The sequence below is a fragment of the Ictidomys tridecemlineatus genome, chromosome 9 (assembly GCF_052094955.1).
Source record: "Ictidomys tridecemlineatus isolate mIctTri1 chromosome 9, mIctTri1.hap1, whole genome shotgun sequence".
Lineage (NCBI taxonomy): Eukaryota > Metazoa > Chordata > Mammalia > Rodentia > Sciuridae > Ictidomys > Ictidomys tridecemlineatus.
The window spans coordinates 145,886,596-145,908,280 of record NC_135485.1 but is presented as its reverse complement, the minus strand read 5'-3'; the positions used below and the strand labels follow the sequence as shown (position 1 = coordinate 145,908,280).

The 21,685-nt window shown below is 35.4% G+C and overlaps 1 protein-coding gene across 6 annotated transcripts in view; it reads left to right on the top strand.

Moving 5' to 3' along the window:
* The window catches only part of Afg2a (AAA ATPase AFG2A), a 253,129-nt gene that overhangs the window by 24,185 nt on the left and 207,259 nt on the right, over positions 1 to 21,685 (top strand). For all 6 annotated transcript variants that reach the window (XM_078022145.1, XM_078022150.1, XM_078022146.1 and 3 more), the window contains one exon: positions 7,775 to 7,929. In XM_078022145.1, coding sequence (XP_077878271.1) covers positions 7,775 to 7,929 — 155 coding nt within the window. The remainder of the gene's footprint in view (positions 1 to 7,774; positions 7,930 to 21,685) is intronic.

The window sequence follows — 21,685 nt, the reverse complement described above, 5'->3', positions numbered from 1 at the left end:
TCACCATTTACCTGCAAGTGCCATGATTTTATTCTCTTTTAATGCTGAGTAATATTCCATTGTGAAACTGCATCTTTTACAGTGTGCATATTCTCAACTTTTTAAATCTCTTCTTCAAATATAATTGTATTTTCTGTACCTTTTGACTTTTTCCCCCATAATAAATGTGAACATGCTGTCAACATGGTTCTCCTGTTGGTTGACCAGATATAATGTTCAATGTTGATGGTTGGGTATTAGATTCGATTTCAAATGTTATGTTTTCTTCATAATTAATTTTTGAACTAGAATGTGGTTTGATATGTTGTGACTTGTCCAAAACCTAGTGCTTTCTTGCTCATCTTTTAAGCAAAGAGCAGCTTCATTTTAACATGTTTTATCTCAAGGGAACAGGCTGTTTACAAGTGATACTCTCACACATCCTGACGTTTAATGTCTGTGTGTGTATTCCTCCTGCCTTTCTATTAATTAGTTGGATAGCCTTTTATTAATTCCCTTGAAATTTAAAAATGTTTTAAATTAACAGCATAGATAAGCATACTACATTTTTTTTTGGAAAAACATGAAATATTAATTATGTAGCAGTGACATGAATTATATAAACTCTGTTGAATGTTAGAAGATGCTTAGCAACAGTGTTTTCCAAATATAGAGATTTATTATAAACTTATCCTTCTAAGGCTGTCTGTGCCATTTCAGAAGAGTGAATATAAATAGAGCTTGATTTCTTCAAGAGTGGACTCAGTCATTTTGTTTATAGTGAAAGGAAGTATTTGCTTGACATCTCTAAGAATTTATCTTTAGCATCCTTGCTGATTATACATCATTTCAGCATGTTCATATCAAATGCTTGGTCCTTGATAAGATAGCATTACAGAACAGGAAGAATTAAAACTCTTATTTAAACAATGATTTTGTCATTATGGCACTTAAATGGGTTTAGTAACAATATTAAACCTAATTACTATAACTTTTCTTGAGATGGAAAATTTTATATCTTATCTAGATTTCTGAGATATTTATAGCTTCTTAGTCCTTCCTTACACTTCTATGAGCTTATTTTAACAAGAATTTTTGGAGCATCTACTATTTACCTAGCAGTCTATCTCTTATAAAAGTTTCTTAGTTTCTAACATTTTTCCCCATTTTAAAATTAAAGAAATTCTGCCAACCTTGTTTACTTGAATTAAAATATTCTGTAAAAATTCAGTATTTTATTTATTTCTTATTGTTATATTTTAGCAGTCCTGGAGATCAAACCCTGGGGCTTGCTCATTCTAGGTCTGCACTGTACCACTGAGCTACATCCTTAGCCCTTTTAATTTTATTTTGAGTCTTGCTATGTTGTCTAGGCTAATCTCATACTGCCAATTCTTGTGCCTCAGCCTCATGAGTAAAAATTTAATATTTTAAAGTCAATTCCATGGAAGTAATGGGGTTTACTATAAAGCTTATGATGAATGCTTGATTCAGATGCTAGCTTTACTTTGTTGAGAGACATTGGGCAAGTCATTCAAACACTTATTAAATTCATTTCCTTGGCTTAGTGGGTTACATTCTATCTAAGAACCTCTTTAAGAGGCTTAGAAATAGAGCCTGGGAGCAGAGGCCATACTCTGATAGGTGTCACTTCATTTTTCTCTTGCTTCTGGAGTACTGTTTAAACATAGTTTAAAAAAATTATATCTAATGTACAATATGGCAATCTTGGCAATGTTTCTGATATGAAGTATTCTTGGTTATCCTAATGGAAGGCAAATCAGAGAAATCTGATAGAATCCTCTCCCTTGCCAGCATAGTGATTTTTACTGACTCTGGATCATTAGGAGTTTTTTGCCCATCTATATATAAGAATATGCAGTATGAGTAATAAATAAATAAATAAATAAATAAATAAATAAATAAATATTAAAGAAAAGGGGGCAGGGCTAGGGTTGTAGCTCAGTGGTAGCACTTGCCTAGCACGTGCGAGGCCCTGGGTTTGATTCTCAGCACCACATAAAAATAAATAAAGTAAAGGTATTGTGTCCAATTACAACTTAAAAAAAAATTAAAAAAGTATGCAGACTAAGCACAGATACAACCTGCTTTGGGGTAGCCTGCTTGACAGAGGGATTTGCTGAATGTGGGTACCCTCATGCTTCCTAGGCAAACCTGTTTTCTCCTTCCTGCCACCCATGTGGGTTCACTGTAGCTGCAGCAGAGCAACAGCAGCAGGAATGCAAGTTAAGTTGATGTGTGTGTCATGATTGTCACTCTCAGTGCATTATTGTAGTGGAAAATCTAATAGTATTTATGCAGCAAAACAGAAGACAACGGATTTTCCCCACTTTGTAATTCTGAAATGTAATGATAAGTTACAGTTGTGATAGTGAGATTTTCCTGTGCATAAACATTAGTGATATAAGAGGTAGAATTTTTTGTCAGCGAAGTGGGAATTTTAATATTAACTTCGGTTACTGGCACCGAATGGTTTGTTTCAGAAAAAGAGGTGGCAGTTTTGATTCTGTTTAAGCTCTGACATATACCGTTTACTTTGCTAGTGGAAAATTTTCTGGTTTGCTTTGTCAAGACTATAAAAGTGTAAAACTTGAAGAAAAGTTTTCTTTCTAATTTAATTATGACAAAAATAAAACCAGTCTATTCAAATAAAAGTTATTTCTATCAGATATTCTTGATTCGCTTTCCTTCACTCTTCCTTTATCAAATCTTGTCAGCTGTTGTCAAAATTGTTCAGAATTTGGCCTTTGAGAAAAATTTTTTTAAACTACTTTCTTTGCCACCCCTGCTGTTCAAGCCATCCACAGCTCTGGGGGACATTGACATACTTGCTGATTACCCTCCTGCTACTCCCCTCTCTCTTATGGGTTCCCTTGTCTTTCTTAGAAGTTTCTGAAGTGAGGAAAGGTGTGGATTGGAAGTTGTCATAATTACCAGGCATAGGAATGAATGAAGTCACTAGGAAAGAGTGAGTAGCATTCATTCATTCAGGAGCAGGCACTGCACTGGTGCTGAGACGACCTCAGGGACCTTAGGTCAGGTTCAGACTGTTGTGGAGTTGGGATGTCAAGGCAGGTGTGGCAGTTGAGGGTCCTTAGTACTGTGTGGGGTTAGGGAGTTTCAGAGTGCTAACGGGGTGGACAGCAGTGCTGAGGAACACCACCCTTCACTGGTAGGATTTTGCTAATAAGACCTGGCGTAGGAGGTTGAAGAGTGGCTGCAGAGATGAGAACTCAAAGCAAGTGGCACCCCATGTGATGTGAGGGAAGCTTTTTGGAAGGAAAAAAGCACTAATTGAGCACTTGTTCAGTCTCAGTCACTGTGAAAGCACCTTACATGTGTCAGTGCATTTCTTTCTCACAGATAACTCTGTGAGGTGTCTTTATTTTAAAGTTGAGGAAACCCATGCCAGAAAGTTAAGAAACTTTACTAAGACCACAGAGGGACAAAATAGTGGAGCCAAATCAACAGTGTTTGGTACCCCTGTGACTAAAGTCATGAGTTCCTTACACTGAAGGTCATGGGGCCTTGGAAGAGAGAAGCTGGTTCATAAGGGGTTCTTGTGTCTGGCTTCTAGAATGCAGTAAATGGAGGGATGATTGAGTGTTGAAGTAGCAGATGGTGATGCCAGCTACTTCTTCACTGTTAATGTGTATTAGTTCCTGTGCTTTCTGTTAAATAATATGTGTGTGCACGTGTATTTGGTCTTCTTTCCTTCTTTACCACTCACTCCCCCTCAAGTAAAATCCAGATCAGATTATATTGCTTTGCTATGTTCCTTTCCTCTTACCTGCTTTAACCCAGCTTGCTGTGGATCTTCAGTCTTTTTTGGCATAAGAAGTGGGCTCTAATCAACCTTTTTTTTTTTTTTGTTAAACTCATCATTTTAATAAGGTTACTAAGTCATGTAGGTTCATAATTTGATGTTTAAAATGTGAAACTAAAGATTCAGATCTGGAGATCTGTGGGCCTTCCACAATGCCATTACTTTTAAAAATCGTTTTTGGAAGTAATAGGGTGTTCATAATAGACCTGTTCCTGTGATTAGTGTAAGTTATAGCAATCACTTTTACATTTTATAAGTGAGAACCACATATACTCTTTATTCTGTTAATAATCACTGAGGAATGGAAGCTTACCTGTGATCTGTCAAGTAATACGTATTACCCATAAATTAAATCACTACAGGAGATTAAAAGTAGAACTATCAAAATAGTCAGTAGAGGGAAATAGTTCAGAAAGTAGAACAAAAATGGTAAATGGAAAATAGTAAATAAAATAAGAAAATAAGGTATCTATTTAAGAAGTTCATCAGTTAACTAATAAACTACCAGAAAAAGAGAACCAAAAAATCAAGAAATGAAAACTATTAAAAACAGAACAAAACAAAACAAAAAACCAAAAAAAAAAAAAAAAGAAAAAATAGAATTTTTTTTCCATAACTGGAAGACATGGGTTTCCAGATGAAAGACAAAGGTACCAAAACAATTAATGTTAAAACACTAGAATCGTGGTGTGTGTATGTGTGTGTGTATGTGTATATATATATATATATATATAAAACAGTGGGTGGAGTAGAAAACTCTAGATAAAATAAACCTTCTGGAATTCTGATATTTTGAGGAAAGTACATTTTAAATACATTTGAAAGGGGGAGACAGATTTTTGTTACACTTCAGTTTCATATAAATGAATATAAGGAAATTTTATGTTCAACTTTTTAATTCAAATCTGACATCCAGATTTTTTTATATTATTTCTTCATATCATTTACTCCTGATCAGTATAAGTTATTGTTTATTAGTTTCTAATGAAGGAACTTAATAATTTTAAATATTGAGTTAAAATTATAGGATTCCATATAGGTGTGGCATTATGTGTGTGGATTGCATCTAGAACAGATGATTTCTAAGAGTATAAATTCAGAATAATCACTTTGTTCAGAAGCAGTTATATCTGGATATAGAGATGAGGGGGAACAGTCATTCAGTGGAAAGAATGTGTTGACATCAAGCTTACTTGAGGCACTTTGTCTTTTTAACCTTTATTGAGTCTTATTTTTCTTTAGAGAGCTTTGGAAAATAAAATAATGAAAACAAAGTGACCCATCTATTGTTTCATTAGCCACACATATTTTTATTTCAAAGTTATGTTTCTTAGGAACACAAAATTTTGCTTCTGTATTTGTTTACATTTTAAAAAACTTTAAACTTAGTAAGAATAGGAAATATAGATGGCTTGCTCTAAGCTAATTTCATTGTTAATGTATATGGGTTCATATGCTTCTTTTAGTTAATTGTCTTCTGGTTTCTAAAAATTGGTGTACTTAAAAAAAAATAAATCACTTGGTGTAAATCTCAGTATGGCCTCATTAGAAATGTTTCATGGCCAGTAGTTTAAATTTAACATCAGAGAATTGTAAATTATTTCCCAGACTTCCATAAATCCTTTTTTATACCAGTATTGACCCATTCATAGGGCTCTTCCCCCTCATGACCTTAACACTTCCCATTGAACCCACCTCCCAACACTGTCACGTTGAAGATTAAGTTTCAGCATTAGTTTTGGAAGCAACAAAAACATTGAAACCGCAGTAAAGATAAACATGTATTTTTGTGTCAAGAGCTGGGAAGAGTCTGAGATTTTACCTCTTGGTAGGCCGACACATTTCATGAAGAAGACACGATATTCCTGGCTGGAGTCAGAAGACAGAATGCTAAGTGGCCAGAATAGCAGCATTGGCACCACTTCCCTGAGCCTCGGGTTTCATGGAAATGGTTTAGTGACTTTTGAGTCCATACAAGGTTGCCTCATAGGAGGGGAACGTTGAGGGTAGAGGACCTGTGTCTCTGGTGGGCGGTAAGCCTTAGAACTTGGCTTTGAAGGGAGACTCTCTGTTTTCTTGCATGTGTATATCCTTCAAAGGAGGGTCTTGAGCAGAGACTGAATCTTGAGAGGTGTGAAGAATTGCCTTTCAGTGTTTTATATTGTTTTCATTGTTGATGGACCTTTGTTATTTTATTTATTTGTTTTTATGTGGTGCTAAACAAGTGCTCTACCCCTGAGTCACAACCAGAGACCCTTTCAGAGTTTTGAAAGGTGAATAAACAAATGGGAAGACAGGCCTGAGTAAGTGACTTGACAGATTTTAGATAGCTGATCTAATTCTTGAGTGTCTTTGCACTATTGTTTTTTCTTAGTGTAAGCTCACCTCTGGGGGAATTTGTGTGTAACTTCCTTGTGTCAGTGCTTGTGTTTATAAAATCTCAGGTAAGTGAAAGTAAATAAAAAGATGAAAAGATACAATTTTAATTTAGTAGAACTTCATTGAGGCATTGACCTTGGAAAAAAGTGGTTTAAAAATGATGAGAACTCTATCTTCAGTGCTCAGACTGGATTTGTAAGAGATTTCTGAGACTAAAATTCTTCAAAGTGGAATTTCATTGTGCATTGGAACCAAAATATACAGCACCTCACTAAAGTCACCAAGGTCAAAGAGCACATAGGGGCTTTAGTGTTGGTGCCACAGATCTGAGGTAGTCTGATCACAGGAGTTGGAACATTCAGTCTTGTCAGTGTTTGAACAAGCAGAAAATACAAACAAAAGACAAAAGACTTAGCTTTTGAGGTCAGCACCATATCCTTTAAGTTATTTTGGATTCCCTAAAATTGACATTGTTGATTTTTATTTTTTTTTGGTATCAGGTATTGAACCCAACTGAAACACTGAGCACATACATCCCAGCCCTTTTTATTTTTTATTTTGAGACAGGGTCTTGCTAAGTTCCTCAGACCCTTGCTAAATTGCAGAAGCTAGAATTGAACTTGCGATCCTCCTGTCTCAATCTCCTGAGCCCCTGGGGTTACAGGCAACTGTGCCCGGCTTTTTGATCATCTTTTTGGTTCCTTTAGTATGTTAACATTCTGATTCTTCTTTCATCTTTTCCTGTTGGTTCTCTCTTGCACAGCAGTTGTTTCTTTATATGCTCTTCACATGTTGAGCTTTCCTGGGTTGAGCCTTTTGCCTCATGCCTCCTCCTCCTTTAATATCAGACTTCGTGTGTGCACATGACTCTGAAGTCTTTCCTCTTGTGTTTCCAAACCACAGTTTAGACTGTAAACCCAATAGAATATTTCCTTTCAAGTTGTTCTACCCATGCCCTACAAACCTTTTTATTTGGGTTTGAATGTATTCATGCAAAGGGCAGTGGCAAAAGCATGTTAATATTTTACTCTTAAAAGACATTCTCAAGCCAATTATTTTCATAAGCCTTTATGATCTTATTTATGGGTGTTGTTTTGTAAGTTCAGTTTTGTTTGTAATTTATTTGTCTTTTCATATTTAGTTTCAGTTTGTCGTGTTTCCATTGCTGAAATAAGCTGTTGGAACTTTGTCTTCCATCTCCTTCCCCTTCTATCCTATACATACTTGCAAGCACAAAGTATTTTTAATATTAAATTATTCTTGGAATTTGGGTTTTTATTATTATTTTTATTTTATGGTTTTTGGGTACTGGGGATTGAACCCAGAGGCACTTAACTACTGAGCCACATCTCAGTTCTTTTTATTTTTTTACTTCAAGATGGGTCTTGCTAAGTTGCTTAGGGCCCCACTACATTACTGAGGCTGGCTTTGAACTTGGGATCCTTCTGCCTCAGCCTCCTGAGCTGCTAGGCTTACAGGTGTGCACCACCATACCTGGCTATTATTATTTTTATTCAAGCTGTACTTATGGGGTAAAAGGTAAATTTTGTATTACTTTCCTTTTTGTAGGTCTCTGTGCCTTGCGAAGAGTCCTGAGGAAGCAACCTGTTCTCCCCGATAGTAAGGTGGCTGGGTTAGTGAAGATTACTCTGAATGATTTCTTACAGGGAATGAAAGACATCAGGCCCAGTGCCATGAGGGAAGTTGCGATTGATGTCCCAAATGTAAGTCATTTATTCTGCCTTCTAACTGTGCTAAATTAAATTCTGAAAGAAATAGAGACTCCAGAGAGACTGAATTTTTAGCTGAAACTTTTAAGAAAGTAAATTTGTAATTCAAAATATTATTGAGAAAACTATAGGTTTAATGCAGTTGTAAGAAGGAAGATAGATCCAGTTTCCTTTACCTGTTTTCTTTCAGTGGCAACACCTTGCGAAACTACGGCAAGTATCACAAACAGAATGTTCATGTTATAATCTAGGCCCATTCAGAGTTCCCCACTTTTACTTGTACCCATTTTTGTGTTTCTGTTTAGTTCTGTACAGTTCTGTCACATAAAGCTTTGTGTATTCATCACCACAGTCAAGATACTGAACATTTCTATCATATAAAGACCCCTCGTGTTGTCCTTTCATAGGCACACCTACCTCATTCCTGTTCCCATTTCTAAAATATTGTTTTTTCAGGAAGATATAAATGGAATCATACAATGTGCACTTTGGTGGAGTTAGCTTTTTTCTCTAAGCTAATTCCCTAAAGATTCAAACAAATTCTATCAAAGTTTGTTCCTTTCTAATCCTGAGTAGTGGTGTCAGCTAGTACTGGGTTCCTATAACCTAATAGTAAGGTAATCAATCAACTTTTAAAAAAGATTTATTTTTGTCCAGTTTTGGAGCTTTAAGTCCATTGTCTATGGGCCTATGGTAAGGCAGGAGCCTGTGGCAGAGGAGACTGCTTATTTCAGACCTGTTGGGAAATGGAAACAAGAAAAGGGAAGGAACCAGGGTTCCACATTTTTCTTCAAGGGCTCTCCACCATTGACCTAAAACCTCCTTTTCCCAAGAGTGCCAAGCAGAGGACTGAACCTTTAAAACATGGGACTTTTGGGGACAATGAAGAGCCAAACTATAGCAGTAGCATTCCATGATAGCTGTGTACACCTCTTGTTGATAGACATCTGGGTGTTTCCAGTGTTTGGCTGCTATCAGTGAAGCTTTTATGAACAGGTATTATATACACAAGAGTTTTCATTTCACTGGAATAAATGACCAAGAGTGAGATTGCTGGGATATATACAGATTTTTGCAGTAACTTTAGGAGGAGGTCAACTAGGAGGGATATATACAGATTTTTGCAGTAACTTTAGGAAGAGGTCAACTAGGAGATTTTACACTTAGGATGCCTAATATTCTGTTCGTTTTGTTTTTTTCCTTTCTTCCTTCCTTTCTTTTTTTTAACATACAGTTCCACAAAGAAGTCACGTTTTACATGTAGGTCATTTTGTTATATATCTCTCATTACTCATGTGGGCCTGATATTCAGGGGAAAAAGGGTCCTTTAGGTTGCTTCGAGTACCTTAATATTTCAGCAAAAAGAACATTGAAACCCAGCACTGGCAATGGTACTGAAGGTAGGCCACCATGGTTGTCTCACACAAGAGTAGCATCTCTAGCTCTTAGTGTAACTTGGGGAATTTTAGATTGCTTTCTGAAAGCTGTTAGGAGAGCTTTGATGGATGAGTGAAGGTTTGTGACTTTTCTTTCCCTGTCCTATATGTTATGTGTATTTATGGTGAGCAGTATGAACGGTGTGTGTATGCATTGTGAAGTGTTGATCACAGTCTAGTGATTGACATTTCCATCACCCCATGCAGTTACTGTTTTTGTGTTTAATGAGAACATTTAAGGTATGAATTGTTAACTAATTTCACATGCGCCATGCAATCTTTCTCATGCATTACATTAGATCTTTAGAAGTTATCATCCATAACTTTTTTTTTTTTTTTAAGGGGTGGGTACTTGGGATTGAAATCAGGGGCACTCAACCACACACCCCAGCTCTATTTTATATTTTATTTAGAGACAGGGTCTCACTGAGTTGCTTAGCGTCTCACTGTTGCTGAGGTTGGCTTTGAACTTGGCGATCCTCCTGCCTCCGCCTCCGCCTCCCAAGCCAGTGGGGTTATAGGTGTGTACCACCATAACTTTGTATCCTTTGGCCAAAATGTCCTTCTTTTCCCCATTGTACTCTGCTACTGTGAGTTTTCCACATATAAGTGAGATTGTACAGTATTTGTCTTTCTGTGCCATGCTTATTTCACTTGGAATAATATCTCTCATATTCATGGTATTGTAAATGAGAGGATTTCCTTTTTGTTTAAGGCCAAACAATATTCCATTGTGTATATATGCCACATTTTCATTGTGCATTCACCCATTCATAGACACTTAAATTGATTCCAAATCTTGGCTATTGTGAATAATGCTGCAGTGAACATTGGAGCATAGATACTTCTTTGAGAAGTATCTTTATTTTCCTTGAATATATACTCAGAAGTGAGTTTGTTAGATTGAGTAGTAGTTCGGCTTCATTTCTGAAGAACCTCTACTGTTTTCCATAGTGGCTATACCAATTTACATTCCCACCAACAGTGTACAGGACTTCCCTTTTCTCTGTATCCTTGCCAACACTTTTGTCTGTTTTGTTATTTTGTTTTTGTTTTCTACAGTAGTGGGAATTAAACTCAGGGAGGGCACTTTACTAGTAAGATACATTCCCAGCCTGTTTTATTTTATTTTTAGACAGGGTCTCTCCAGGTTGTGGAGGCTTGCCTTGAACTTGTGATATTCCTGAGCAGACACCTCTTTTTATTTTTACAGATGAATTACTTAATGAGGTTTTGAATTCAAACTTAATTTGGGGGTTTTCAAAGGCCTCATAGGGAGCTGGGGATATAGTTCAGTTGATAGAGTGCTTGTCCCACATGCACAAGGCTATGGGATTCTATCCCTACACCATAAAAACAAACAAACAAATACATAAATAAGCACTGTAGCAGAACATACTCATTTAGTGTAAATTATTTGACAAATGCAATTATGGAATAATGAATGATTGATGCTTGTTTAATATAAATTTTTCATTGCTCAGGAATTTATGGTCTAAATAAATGTGTGTTTGGGCACATTAATATAAATATTTTTACTTGCAATGTTTATCTGCATTTTATTGACTGTTTTGTACAATGTAATGGATCAGAGAGATTCCTTGTCATCAAGTATCACATGAAAATTTCAGGTGATAGTTACGAATCACTTCCTCCATTCAACCCCACTATAGTTTTAAATGTTTTGGGACTCTCGGAATATACAGTAAGGTTTTAAAGTTATTGCAATGGAGAAAATGGAGAATGTGTTTGTTAAACAGTGTCTACTCTTGGAATTGCTAAAGTAATTTTCAAAGGCATCTTAGGGAGCTGGGGATATAGCTAAGTTGATAGAGTGCTTGTCTTGTGCTACATCATAGGACCTGGTGCTACAACTACATTTTTAATTGCTATAATGGAAGACTTCTTTTATTTTCTTTTGATACGGTATTTACAATCCATGGACTTGTGCCATTTTCCATTTGGCACTTTATTATTTGGCATAAGGCTGTGTTGTAACAACTCATGAGCTTTGGAATGATCAGCAGTGGTAAAAGTACTTTCTTTCACACAGTTTTTATGCTTCCTTCAGATTGTAAAAGCTTTCCTGAGATTTCAACATTTGTATAATTAGATTTCTACATTTTATTTTTCTGATTTCTGGCTATTATATCTACAAACATAGCTCTGAATTATTTTACAGAAGGTTTGATATTTGCTATAGAAAATCTGTTGCAAGAGGCTGGCTAGTTGTGAACATTGAACAAATACTGTAGTAAAGTGATATGTAGCAGCACATTTTGAGAAAAGATGTTAGTGTGTAAAATGAAAACTTCTAAATCACATATGCCTGGTTACACTTAAATTTGCAAGAAAAGTCCTAAGACAGAAATGTTGCCAATTATAATATAATGTAATGCATTGTTAATTTTAGGAGACTATAAGTGTTACCACTTACTTAAAATATAATGTTTCCAGGTTTTGGAGTTTCTGAATTGGTCACTACTATGACATTAAAATCAAATGTAGTTTTTTAATACTGTAGGAACCCTTAGAATCTGTGAATATGCTGGAATTGTGAAATTCCAGTTTCCTTACCTAGAGATAATAACTGTTAACATTTTGTATACTTCTAAGATTTTTTTCCTGCTCCTATATATATTTTAATATAGTTGATCTTAGGACATAAAAAGTTTTATATATATATATTTTTCTCTTAAAGTTAAACATTTAACTTTAAAATTTATTGGCCAACTTATTTTAAAAAGTTGTATAATGGCTGTTATATGGATACATTTTTATATGGATATAGCTTGGTTTTTTGTCTTTTACACAATACCTTTATTTTATTTTTATGTGATGCTGAGACTTGAACCTAGTGCCTCATGCATGCTAGGTGAGTGCTCTACCACTGAGCCATAGCCCCAGCCCTTACATTTTTATATGGAGAGGATTATTTTATCCTTCTTGTAAAATAGAATATTTAACTTTCCTTCCTTCCTTCCTTCCTTCCTTCCTTCCTTCCTTCCTTCCTTCCTTCCTTCCTTCCTTCCTTCCTTCCTCCCTCCCTCCCTCCCTCCCTCCCTCCCTCCCTCCCTCCCTTTCTTTCTTTCTCTCTCTCTCTCTCTCTTTCTTGTTTGGGTTTTCTTTTGATTCTAAGGATTGAACCCAGTGGTATTTAACCACTAAGCCACATCTTTAGCACTTTTTATTTTTTATTTTGAGACAGAGTCTTGCTAAGTTGCTTAGGGCCTTCCTAAGTTGTCCAGGCTGACCTTGAACTGGTGATCCTGCTGCCTGAGCCACCCCAGTTCCTGGGATTGCAAGCATGCACCATCACACCTGGCTTAGCTTTTTTCTGTTTTTCTACACTATTGTCATGAAAATATTTGTGTACAGATATTGCATTTATTATTGCTAGAAGTGGAATTATCAGACTAAAATATGTGATTTATAAAGATTGTGACAAATGTCATTAAGTTCTTGTTTTCTTTTTATAGAAAAGTTGTTCTAATTTATAGTTGATGTGACAAAAATTTAAAAATACAAAAAGCTTAAAGCAAACCTCATTTTATTTTCACATTAGACTTTTTCTTTATTTTCTTGATTGGAAAGATCTTTATTATGAGAAGTTATACTGATTAGTTTAGATAAATACAGATTTTAAAAAGAAAATGAAAAAATAATTATCAATTACGTGTCTTCTCTCTATATAAAAATGGTAAATGTTTAGATAAAAGGTGTAGCTGGACTATTTCTTGGGATTTTATGTTCTGTAACAGCATAAGTTCTTAGCTTTTATTTTATCCTTGATACTTATCATATGACTAGCATGTAGTAATATCCAGATTTGTTGAATGAATAATTTTAATTTTCTTGAGAAAAGCCCTCACATTAAATGATGAATTTCAGATATATGTAAAAATGAACACAGCATCCTTCTGCTGTACCACAGTACAATAAAGTGTATTATTATTTTCATGTAACATTCTTTTCTAACATTCATTTAACATTCATGTAAATTTTTTCATATTTTAAAAAACAGCTGATATCTTTAGCAAGTTTAAAAACTAGTTCAATGAATTTAACATTTGCAGTGTGAAGATGTCTGTAAAAGCCTGCCCTAAGCCTGCCCTACTCTGGAAGGATGAACATAGGGATGTTCAATGAAAGAAATATTGTGCTTTTAATATTTGTATTTACATATTATCTTTTTAAAAAATATCTTTTAGTTGTAGATTAACTCAATATCTTTATTTATTTATTTGTTTGTTCTATGTGGTGCTGAGTATCGAACCTGAATCCAGTGCCCCACACTTGTGAGGCAAGTGCTATACCACTGAGCTACAACCCTAGTCTTGTATTTACATATTATCTTGGCAGTGAGTCACTTCATGTGCACCATTAACAATTAGCTGTGATAAATAGCATTCTAACGAAATAAATACAAATTGGTGACCATCAAATTTAATTCCATTTTGCATCTAAGTGTCCCAGCCCAGGCTTTTTCTATTTTATGTAGAGGAGTTTTAAATTGTCCTTTATTTTGGGGGGGACAATTTATATATCTTTGTACTTTTACCCTTGCCTTTTGATCTGTTTTCAGAATTTAGATATTGGGTTCACAGTAATTTAAAAACCATCAAAAAGGTTAACTGAATTTTGTAAAGTGAACCGTGGCCAGAGCCTTAGACTAACTGGAATCCCCAGCCCCAGCTGGGGTATCTTTAGATATCAAACCAAATATCATCACTCACATAAACATTCCTCATTCACTTTCATTTTTACAAATGATAAACTTCTTATTTATATGAATAATCAAAAGGCTGTCTTTCACTAATTATGTATTCAAAATTTACTGCTGTATTATTACCTGGCATCTTTTCAGATGAGCCTACAACATCAAAATGTGTCAGTTGAATCTCATAGGATGAGCTCATTAGTGGTATGTTTCTGGTGCAGATTTGAATGAAGTGGTTTAATTGACCATAATTATATTTTATTCTTCATATGCCCTTAGGATATTTAGAAGGAATCTATTTGAGATTCTGTTCTTTAAATATAGTACACATTTTATATTTTTAAATTTTTCACAAACTCAAGGGATTGAGGATTTCTCTCATGCATTATTAAATAAAATCTTGCTATTTTTGGAATAAATACCACAACCTGTGGAAATTCTGTTAATTCCATATTGGTTCTTGGCAAATTTTGGTTTGTTTTGATTCTGTTTCTTGTTGGCTAGACAGAAAAGTGTCTTCTATCACTCTCAAGATCCTAGTCTTCCTTGCCAAGTTCTCGTGCATATTTATAGTTTTCTGTAATAACAATTCATCAGGAAAGCACATTTGGAAAAGTAGATTACTTTTAATCAGGAAATATTCAGTGCCAAAATCAGGACTGTAGTTTTAACCTTATTAAATATTTTAGAGCTTAACTCTTTCATTCTACTTATTATTTTTTTAACCTTACATAGGCCTCCTTTAGGAGAAATGAGAGAGCAAAAGTTAGTGAAAGGATTCACACTTTCTGTTATCAACTTCAGTCCTTATTAACTTTGGTGAAATCAATCCTCCTCTCAGGTTCTAAATGCAATTTAATTTACATTTTATATTGGTGGTCTTGTTTTATGTTTGTAAATAATGTTGAGGTTTCAATAAAAGCAGTTACTGCACTTGTATGACCCTTTGGTTGGTTTTCTAAACATTTGGAGACTGCTAACAGTACACACTTAGGGTAAAGGAGATACTTTGCATAAAGACTGATATCAATGGGTAGGGCTAATGTGATTCTTTTGTGGTTTTACATTTCATTCACATTTCACTTAATGCAGACATGGAATAATTGTGCATTCAGCTGATCTTGACCTTGAATCCATTGGTCTTACTACTTTCCAAAGAATTACTGATACAGTGAATCTCACATTATGTCTAGCTTTGTTGAACCACCTCATATTTATGCATATGCTGAAAAATTATTTTCTAACATCTTTAAGTTACTAAAGATGCTGTAATGTGTACAGTGCATTTGCACACAAAAGTACACAAAATGTGTTTTTTTTTTTTTTTTTTTTTTTTTGGTACCGGGGATTGAACTCAGGGGCACTCAACCACTAAGCCACATCCCCAGCCCTTTTTGTATTTTATTTAGAGACAGGGTCTCACTGAGTTGCTTAGCACCTTGCTCTTTTGCTGAGGCTGGCTTTGAACTTATGATCCTCCTGTCTCAGCCTCTCCAGCCCCTGTGATTATAGGCATGAGCCACTGCACCTGGCAGAATGTGTCATTTTGACCTAAGTTTTTGTTGTTGTTCCTCTTTGTACTCTTGGTGCTTGACAGATAGTAATAACTAAGTGAATGTTTATTGGGTGTTTGAATGAAATTTCATGAAACATGTTATTAATTTTTTAGATAGAGTTCTTTTGCTTTTTAGAGTCAGAACTATTGGGGGATTTTGTCTATTTATACACACACACACACACACACACACACACACACCTACCTTTATTTCAGGTATATCTGTGAGGGGATTTATTATGGAGGCTGAAGCTGGTGACTCTGGGAAACACCTCATAGGGCTCAATCCAAGTCTAAGAGACCCCTGGTCAGAGAATATGATGGTATAATTCTATCTGAGGTTAAAAGCCCAAGAATCTGGCGTGTCACTGGTACCAGTCCCAGCGTGTGAAGGTGGGAGAACCTGGAGTCACCATGCTCAAGGGTCGGAGAAGAAGGGGTTCAGTTCCAGGAGGGAACAGTTTGCCTTTTCTCTGCCTTTTGCTGCCTTTTGTTCTACCTGGGATCCCAGTGGATTGGATGGTGCCCCCACCACATTGAGGGTGGTCTTCCCCTCATATCATTCTCATTGAGAAATAATGTTTTCCCAGCTGTGTAGCTATCACTTAATCCAGTCAGGTTGGTGCTTTTTTCCCCATAATACCTTTAATGAGATATAATTAATGTACCAAGGAGTTTATCCATTGAAAGGGTCCTATTCATCCATCTTTAGTATATTTACAAATTTGAGTAACAAACAGTAACATCAGCTTTAGAACATTCCTCTTCCTAAAAAGACATCCATTACCCTTCACCCATCACCTTCCAACTGGCCTCTCCCCCTGTTCTTAGTCAGCCACTTATCTGCTTTATAATATTTGCCTATTCTGGACATTTCATATAAATGAAACAATAAAGTATGTGACTTTTTTGGACTGTCATGTTTTCCTTAGCATAAGGTTTTCACAGTTCATCACATTGTGTTATTTGTTAGTACTTCATTCTATTAATTGCCAAATAACATTTATTTATATGGATATATCACATTTAAAATATCCATTCATTGATTGGTAGACAGTTGGATTGTTTGTATACTTTTTGGCACTCATGAATAATGTTATTATGAATATTTATTTACAATATTAAATAATAAAAAGCTGGAGCTAGCTTGAACCCAGGGATGCTTTAGCACTGAGCTACATCCTCAGGACACACTGTCCTGTCTGCCTCTGCCTCCGCCCCACCCCCCTTTTTTTTTGAGCTCCTATCTTGCAAGGTTGTTGAGGCTGACCTTGAACTTGTGTTCCTCCTATCTCCCAAGTTGCTGGAAATACAGGCATGCACCATCATACCCCGCTACATACAAATTTTTGTTTGAACATCTGTTTTCAGTTCTTTGGGGTATATATCTAGGAGTAATTTTAACTTCCTACCTACTTACTGTCTGTCCACCTCCCTACCTACCTATCTGTCTGCCCACCTACCTACCTACCTACTTGTCTGCCCACTTATCTGTCTTTCTCAGCGTAGTGATGTATTAGAAGGATTCGCTGGACTTAGCAGCTTTGACACTCATGTAATGAAAGACACAGATCAGCATGAACAAAGGGAAAAGGTGCTTGGGGTGAAGTCCAGGAGGAACCAAGCACAAACTTCTAGGTGTGCTCTTCTGGTGCAGTGACTGGGAACATACTTAATTTTCCTAGCAGTGTTGTGTGATGACTTGTGTGCAGTGTTGTCAACCATGAAAGTTCATGGGAGCCTTAATACCCAGAATTTTAAAGGGGGCCAATCCTGTAGGTATCCTGCAGTGCTAGCCTGATTGACCTCAGCTACTCAAGATTCCAGACCTCCCAGAGTAAAACCAAATGGTCACCATGAATCGCATGTCAGTATAAACTTAACTGGATAAACTAGTGGAGTTTGGCAGAAGGCCTTAGAAAATCTGTTGAGCATCACAATCCAAATTCCCAGAGTTATCTCCCAGAAGACTTCTTTTTCTTTTTGAGAGAGAGAAAAAAATTTTTTTAATATTTATTTTTTAGTTTTCGGCGAACACAACATCTTTGTTTGTATGTGGTGCTGAGGATCAAACCCGGGCAGCACGCATGCCAGGCGAGCGTGCTACCGCTTGAGCCACATCCCCAGCCCCAGAAGACTTCTTAGGGCTGGTTCTCAAAGCAGGCTTTTGCCACGTGCAGGCTTTTAATTAAATCTTTCTTGAACATTGTCTGTACTTATTATTAAACTCAATGCTTTATTAGATTTCTTTAGTGTTTCTCTAAAGTCTTTTGTCTGTACCAGGGTCCCTTCTGGACTTGCATGTTACATTTAGTCATCCTGTCTCCTTAGGTTGTTCTGGACTGTGAAAGTTTCAGTTCCTTTTCTTATTTTTGCTGGCTTGTCAATTTGAAGATACACTCACTAGTCATGGCTTCTGTAGAATGCCTTTCAATTTGAGTTTGGTTGATATTTTTCTTAGGATTAAACTGGGATTATGGGTTTTAGGGAAGAAAACCACAGAAGTAAAGTGCCATTCTTAACCATAGCCTGATAAAGGTATCTGTTAATTTTGGTCTTTTAATATCTAATATTTAAAAACCTCCAGCCTTAAGGACATCCACAGACTGAAGGTAAAAGAATGGGGAAAAATCTCCTATTCACATTAATCTTGCAAACAAGCAGGAATTTCTATCCTCATATCTGACAAGGGGGACTTCAAGTCAGAATTACTCAGAAGACAAAGAAGGCCATTTTATACTGCTTAAGGGAATTATATATCAACAAGACATGAAAATCTTAAATATTTATGCCCCAAATGATGGAGCATCTACATACATAAAACAAACCCTTCACAATCTCAAGAATCAAATAGATCACAACACAGTCATACTGGGTGACTTCAGTACATCTCTCTCACCAGTAGCTAGATTATCAAATCAAAAATTAAAGAATACAATTAATAATTTAATATTTTATATTTAATAGACATATGGAGAATATTTCACCCATCAATGAATGAACACACTTTCTTTTTAGTAGCACATGGAACAGTCACTAAAATAGACCACATATTTATCTACAAAGCAACTCTTAGCAAATACAAAAAGGTAATGCCTTGCATTCTGTCACATCACAACGGAATAAACTTAGAAATTAACAATAAAATACAAAAAAAAGAAGCTAACACGTGGAAACTAAATAATATGCTATTCAATGACCATCTGGGGATAGGTGAAGAAATCAGGGATGAAATAAAAAATTTTACAGGTAAATGAGAGTAGCAAAACAGCATATGAAAATCTCAGACACTATAAAGGCAGTTCTAAGAGGAAAGTTTATTGCATTTGAGCTCATTCATTAAGACAACAACAACAACAAAATCACCAGATAAATAACCTAATTTTATATTGCAAAGTCCCTAGGAAAAGAAGAACAAACCAGCACCAAAAGCAGTAGAAGACAGGAAATAATAAAAATCAGAGTTGAAATTAATGAGATTGAAACCAAAGAAATTAAAAAAAAAATCAATGAAACAAAAAGTTGGTTCTTTGAAAAAAAAAAAAAAAACTTTAGCTAAGCTAACAGGAAGAAAACCCAAATTGTTAAAATTCATGATGAAAAAGGAAATATCACCAAGGACACCACTGAAATACAAACAATAATCAGAAGCTACTTTGAAAATGTATACTCCATTCAGATAGAAAATCTTGAAGACATTGACAGATTTCTAGAGACACATGACTTACCCAAATTAAATCAAAAGGACATTGAAAATTTAAATAGATTAGTTTCAAGCAGGGAAATTGAAGATGCTATTGGCAGCCTAACAACAAAGAAAAGTCCAGGACCAGACAGATTCTCAGTTGAATTCTATAAGACCTTCAAAGAAGAACTTAACACTAATACTCCTCAAATTATTCCATGAAATAGAAAAGGAAGGAATTTTTCTACACTTATTCTATGAAGCTAGTATCACCCTGATACCAAAACCAGACAGACACATTAAGGAAAGAAAACTTCAGAACAATACCCCGGTGAACATTAATGTAAAAATTTTCAATAAAATACTGGCAAGTCACATACAAAAACATTAAAAAGATAGTGTACCATGATCCATGATTAATTCCAGGGATGCAAGATTGTTTCAACATATGGAAATCAATAAATGTAACTTATGTCAGTACACTTAAAGACAAGAATCACATGATTATCTCAATAGATGCAGAAAAGTTTGACAAAATTCAGCATCCATTTGTGCTTAAAACACTAGAAAAACTAGGGATAGTAAGAACATATGTCAACATTGTAAAAGCTATATGTGCTAAATCCAAGGCCAACATTATTATAAATGGAGAAAAATTGAAAGCATTCTCTCTAAAAACTGGAAGAAGACAGGGATGCCCTCTTTCAGCATTCTTGTTCAGTGTAGTCCTGGAAACCCTATCCAGAGCAATTAGACAAAAGACAGAAATTCAAGGCATACAAATAGGAAAAGGAGAGCTCAAACTATCCCTGTTTGTTGACAGCATGATTCTATATTTAGAATATGCAAAAACCTGCTAGAAAGCTTCTAGAACTCATAAATGAATTCTTCAAAGTAGCAGCTTATAAAATTATATACTAGTAAATTAATTGCATTTCTATATACCAAGGACACATCTGCTGAAAAAGAAATCAGGAAAACTGTCTTTACAATAACCTTAAAAAAAACTAGTTTGGGAATGAGACTAACAAAAGCAGTGAAAGACCTCTATAATGAAAACTACAGAATACTAAAGAAATTGAAGAAGACCTCAGAGTATGGAAAGATCTCCCAGTTCCTGGATAATCAGAATTAAAATTATCAAAAAGGCCAAACTACCAAAAGTGCTATACAAATTTAATGCAATTTCTATTAAAATTCCAATGATGTTCTTCACAGAAATAGAAAAAGCAATCGTGAAATTCATTTGGAGGGGCTGGGGTTGTGGCTCAGCTGTAGAGTGCTCACCTAGCATGTGTGAGGTGCTGGGTTAGATCCTCAACACCACATAAAAATAAATAAAATAAAGGTATTGTGTCCAACTACAACTAATATATATATATATATATATATATAATATTTATATATATTTAAAGAAATTATATATATATATATATATTTTTTTTAAAGAAAAAAGAAGTCCATTTGGAAAAACAAGAGCCCCAGAATAGACAAAGCAATCCTTACTGCACAGTGATAGAGGAGGCATCACAATACCAGACATTAAACTATACCACAGAACTGTAGTTACAAAACAGCATGGTATTGGCACCCAAACAGACATGAAGTCCAATGGAGCAGAGTAGAAGATACACAGACTCACATAAATTCAGTTATCGCACTCTAGACAAAGGCTCCATAAATTACATTGGAGAAAAGAGAGACTCTTCAACAAATGGTGCTGGGAAAACTGGAAATCCATACGTACTCCATCCTGCACAAAACAGCTTTTACGTGGTGGATCAAGGATTGAGGCATTGGACCAGAGACCTTGCATTTATTAGATGAAAAATAGGCCCGACTCCAACATGTCATCTTGGAAACTGAATTCTCAAGAAGAGTCCTAAAGTGCCAGAAGTAAAATTAAGAAACAGTAAATGGGATGGTATCAAACTGAAAAGCTTCAGAGCAAAGAAACAACATGAACAGAGAGCCTACAGAATGGGGAAAATCTTTAGTACCTGCACTTGAGATAAGGCATTAATTTCTAGGATATACAAAGAACTCAAAACACTTAATACCAGAAAAGTAAATAACCCAATCAGTAAATGGGCAAAGGAAGTGAATAAATACTCCTAAGAAGAAGAAACACAAACCTAGGTGTTCTTCAATGGATGAATGGATAAAGAAAATGCGGTATGTATACACAATGGAATAATACTCAGTCATGAAGAACAATGAAGTTATGGCATTTGCCCATAAATGGATGGAACTGGAGAATATCATGCTAAATGAAATAAGCCAATCCCAACAAAGCAACGGCCGATTGTTTTCTCTGATTTGTGGATACTAACCCAAAACAAGGGAGGTTGGGG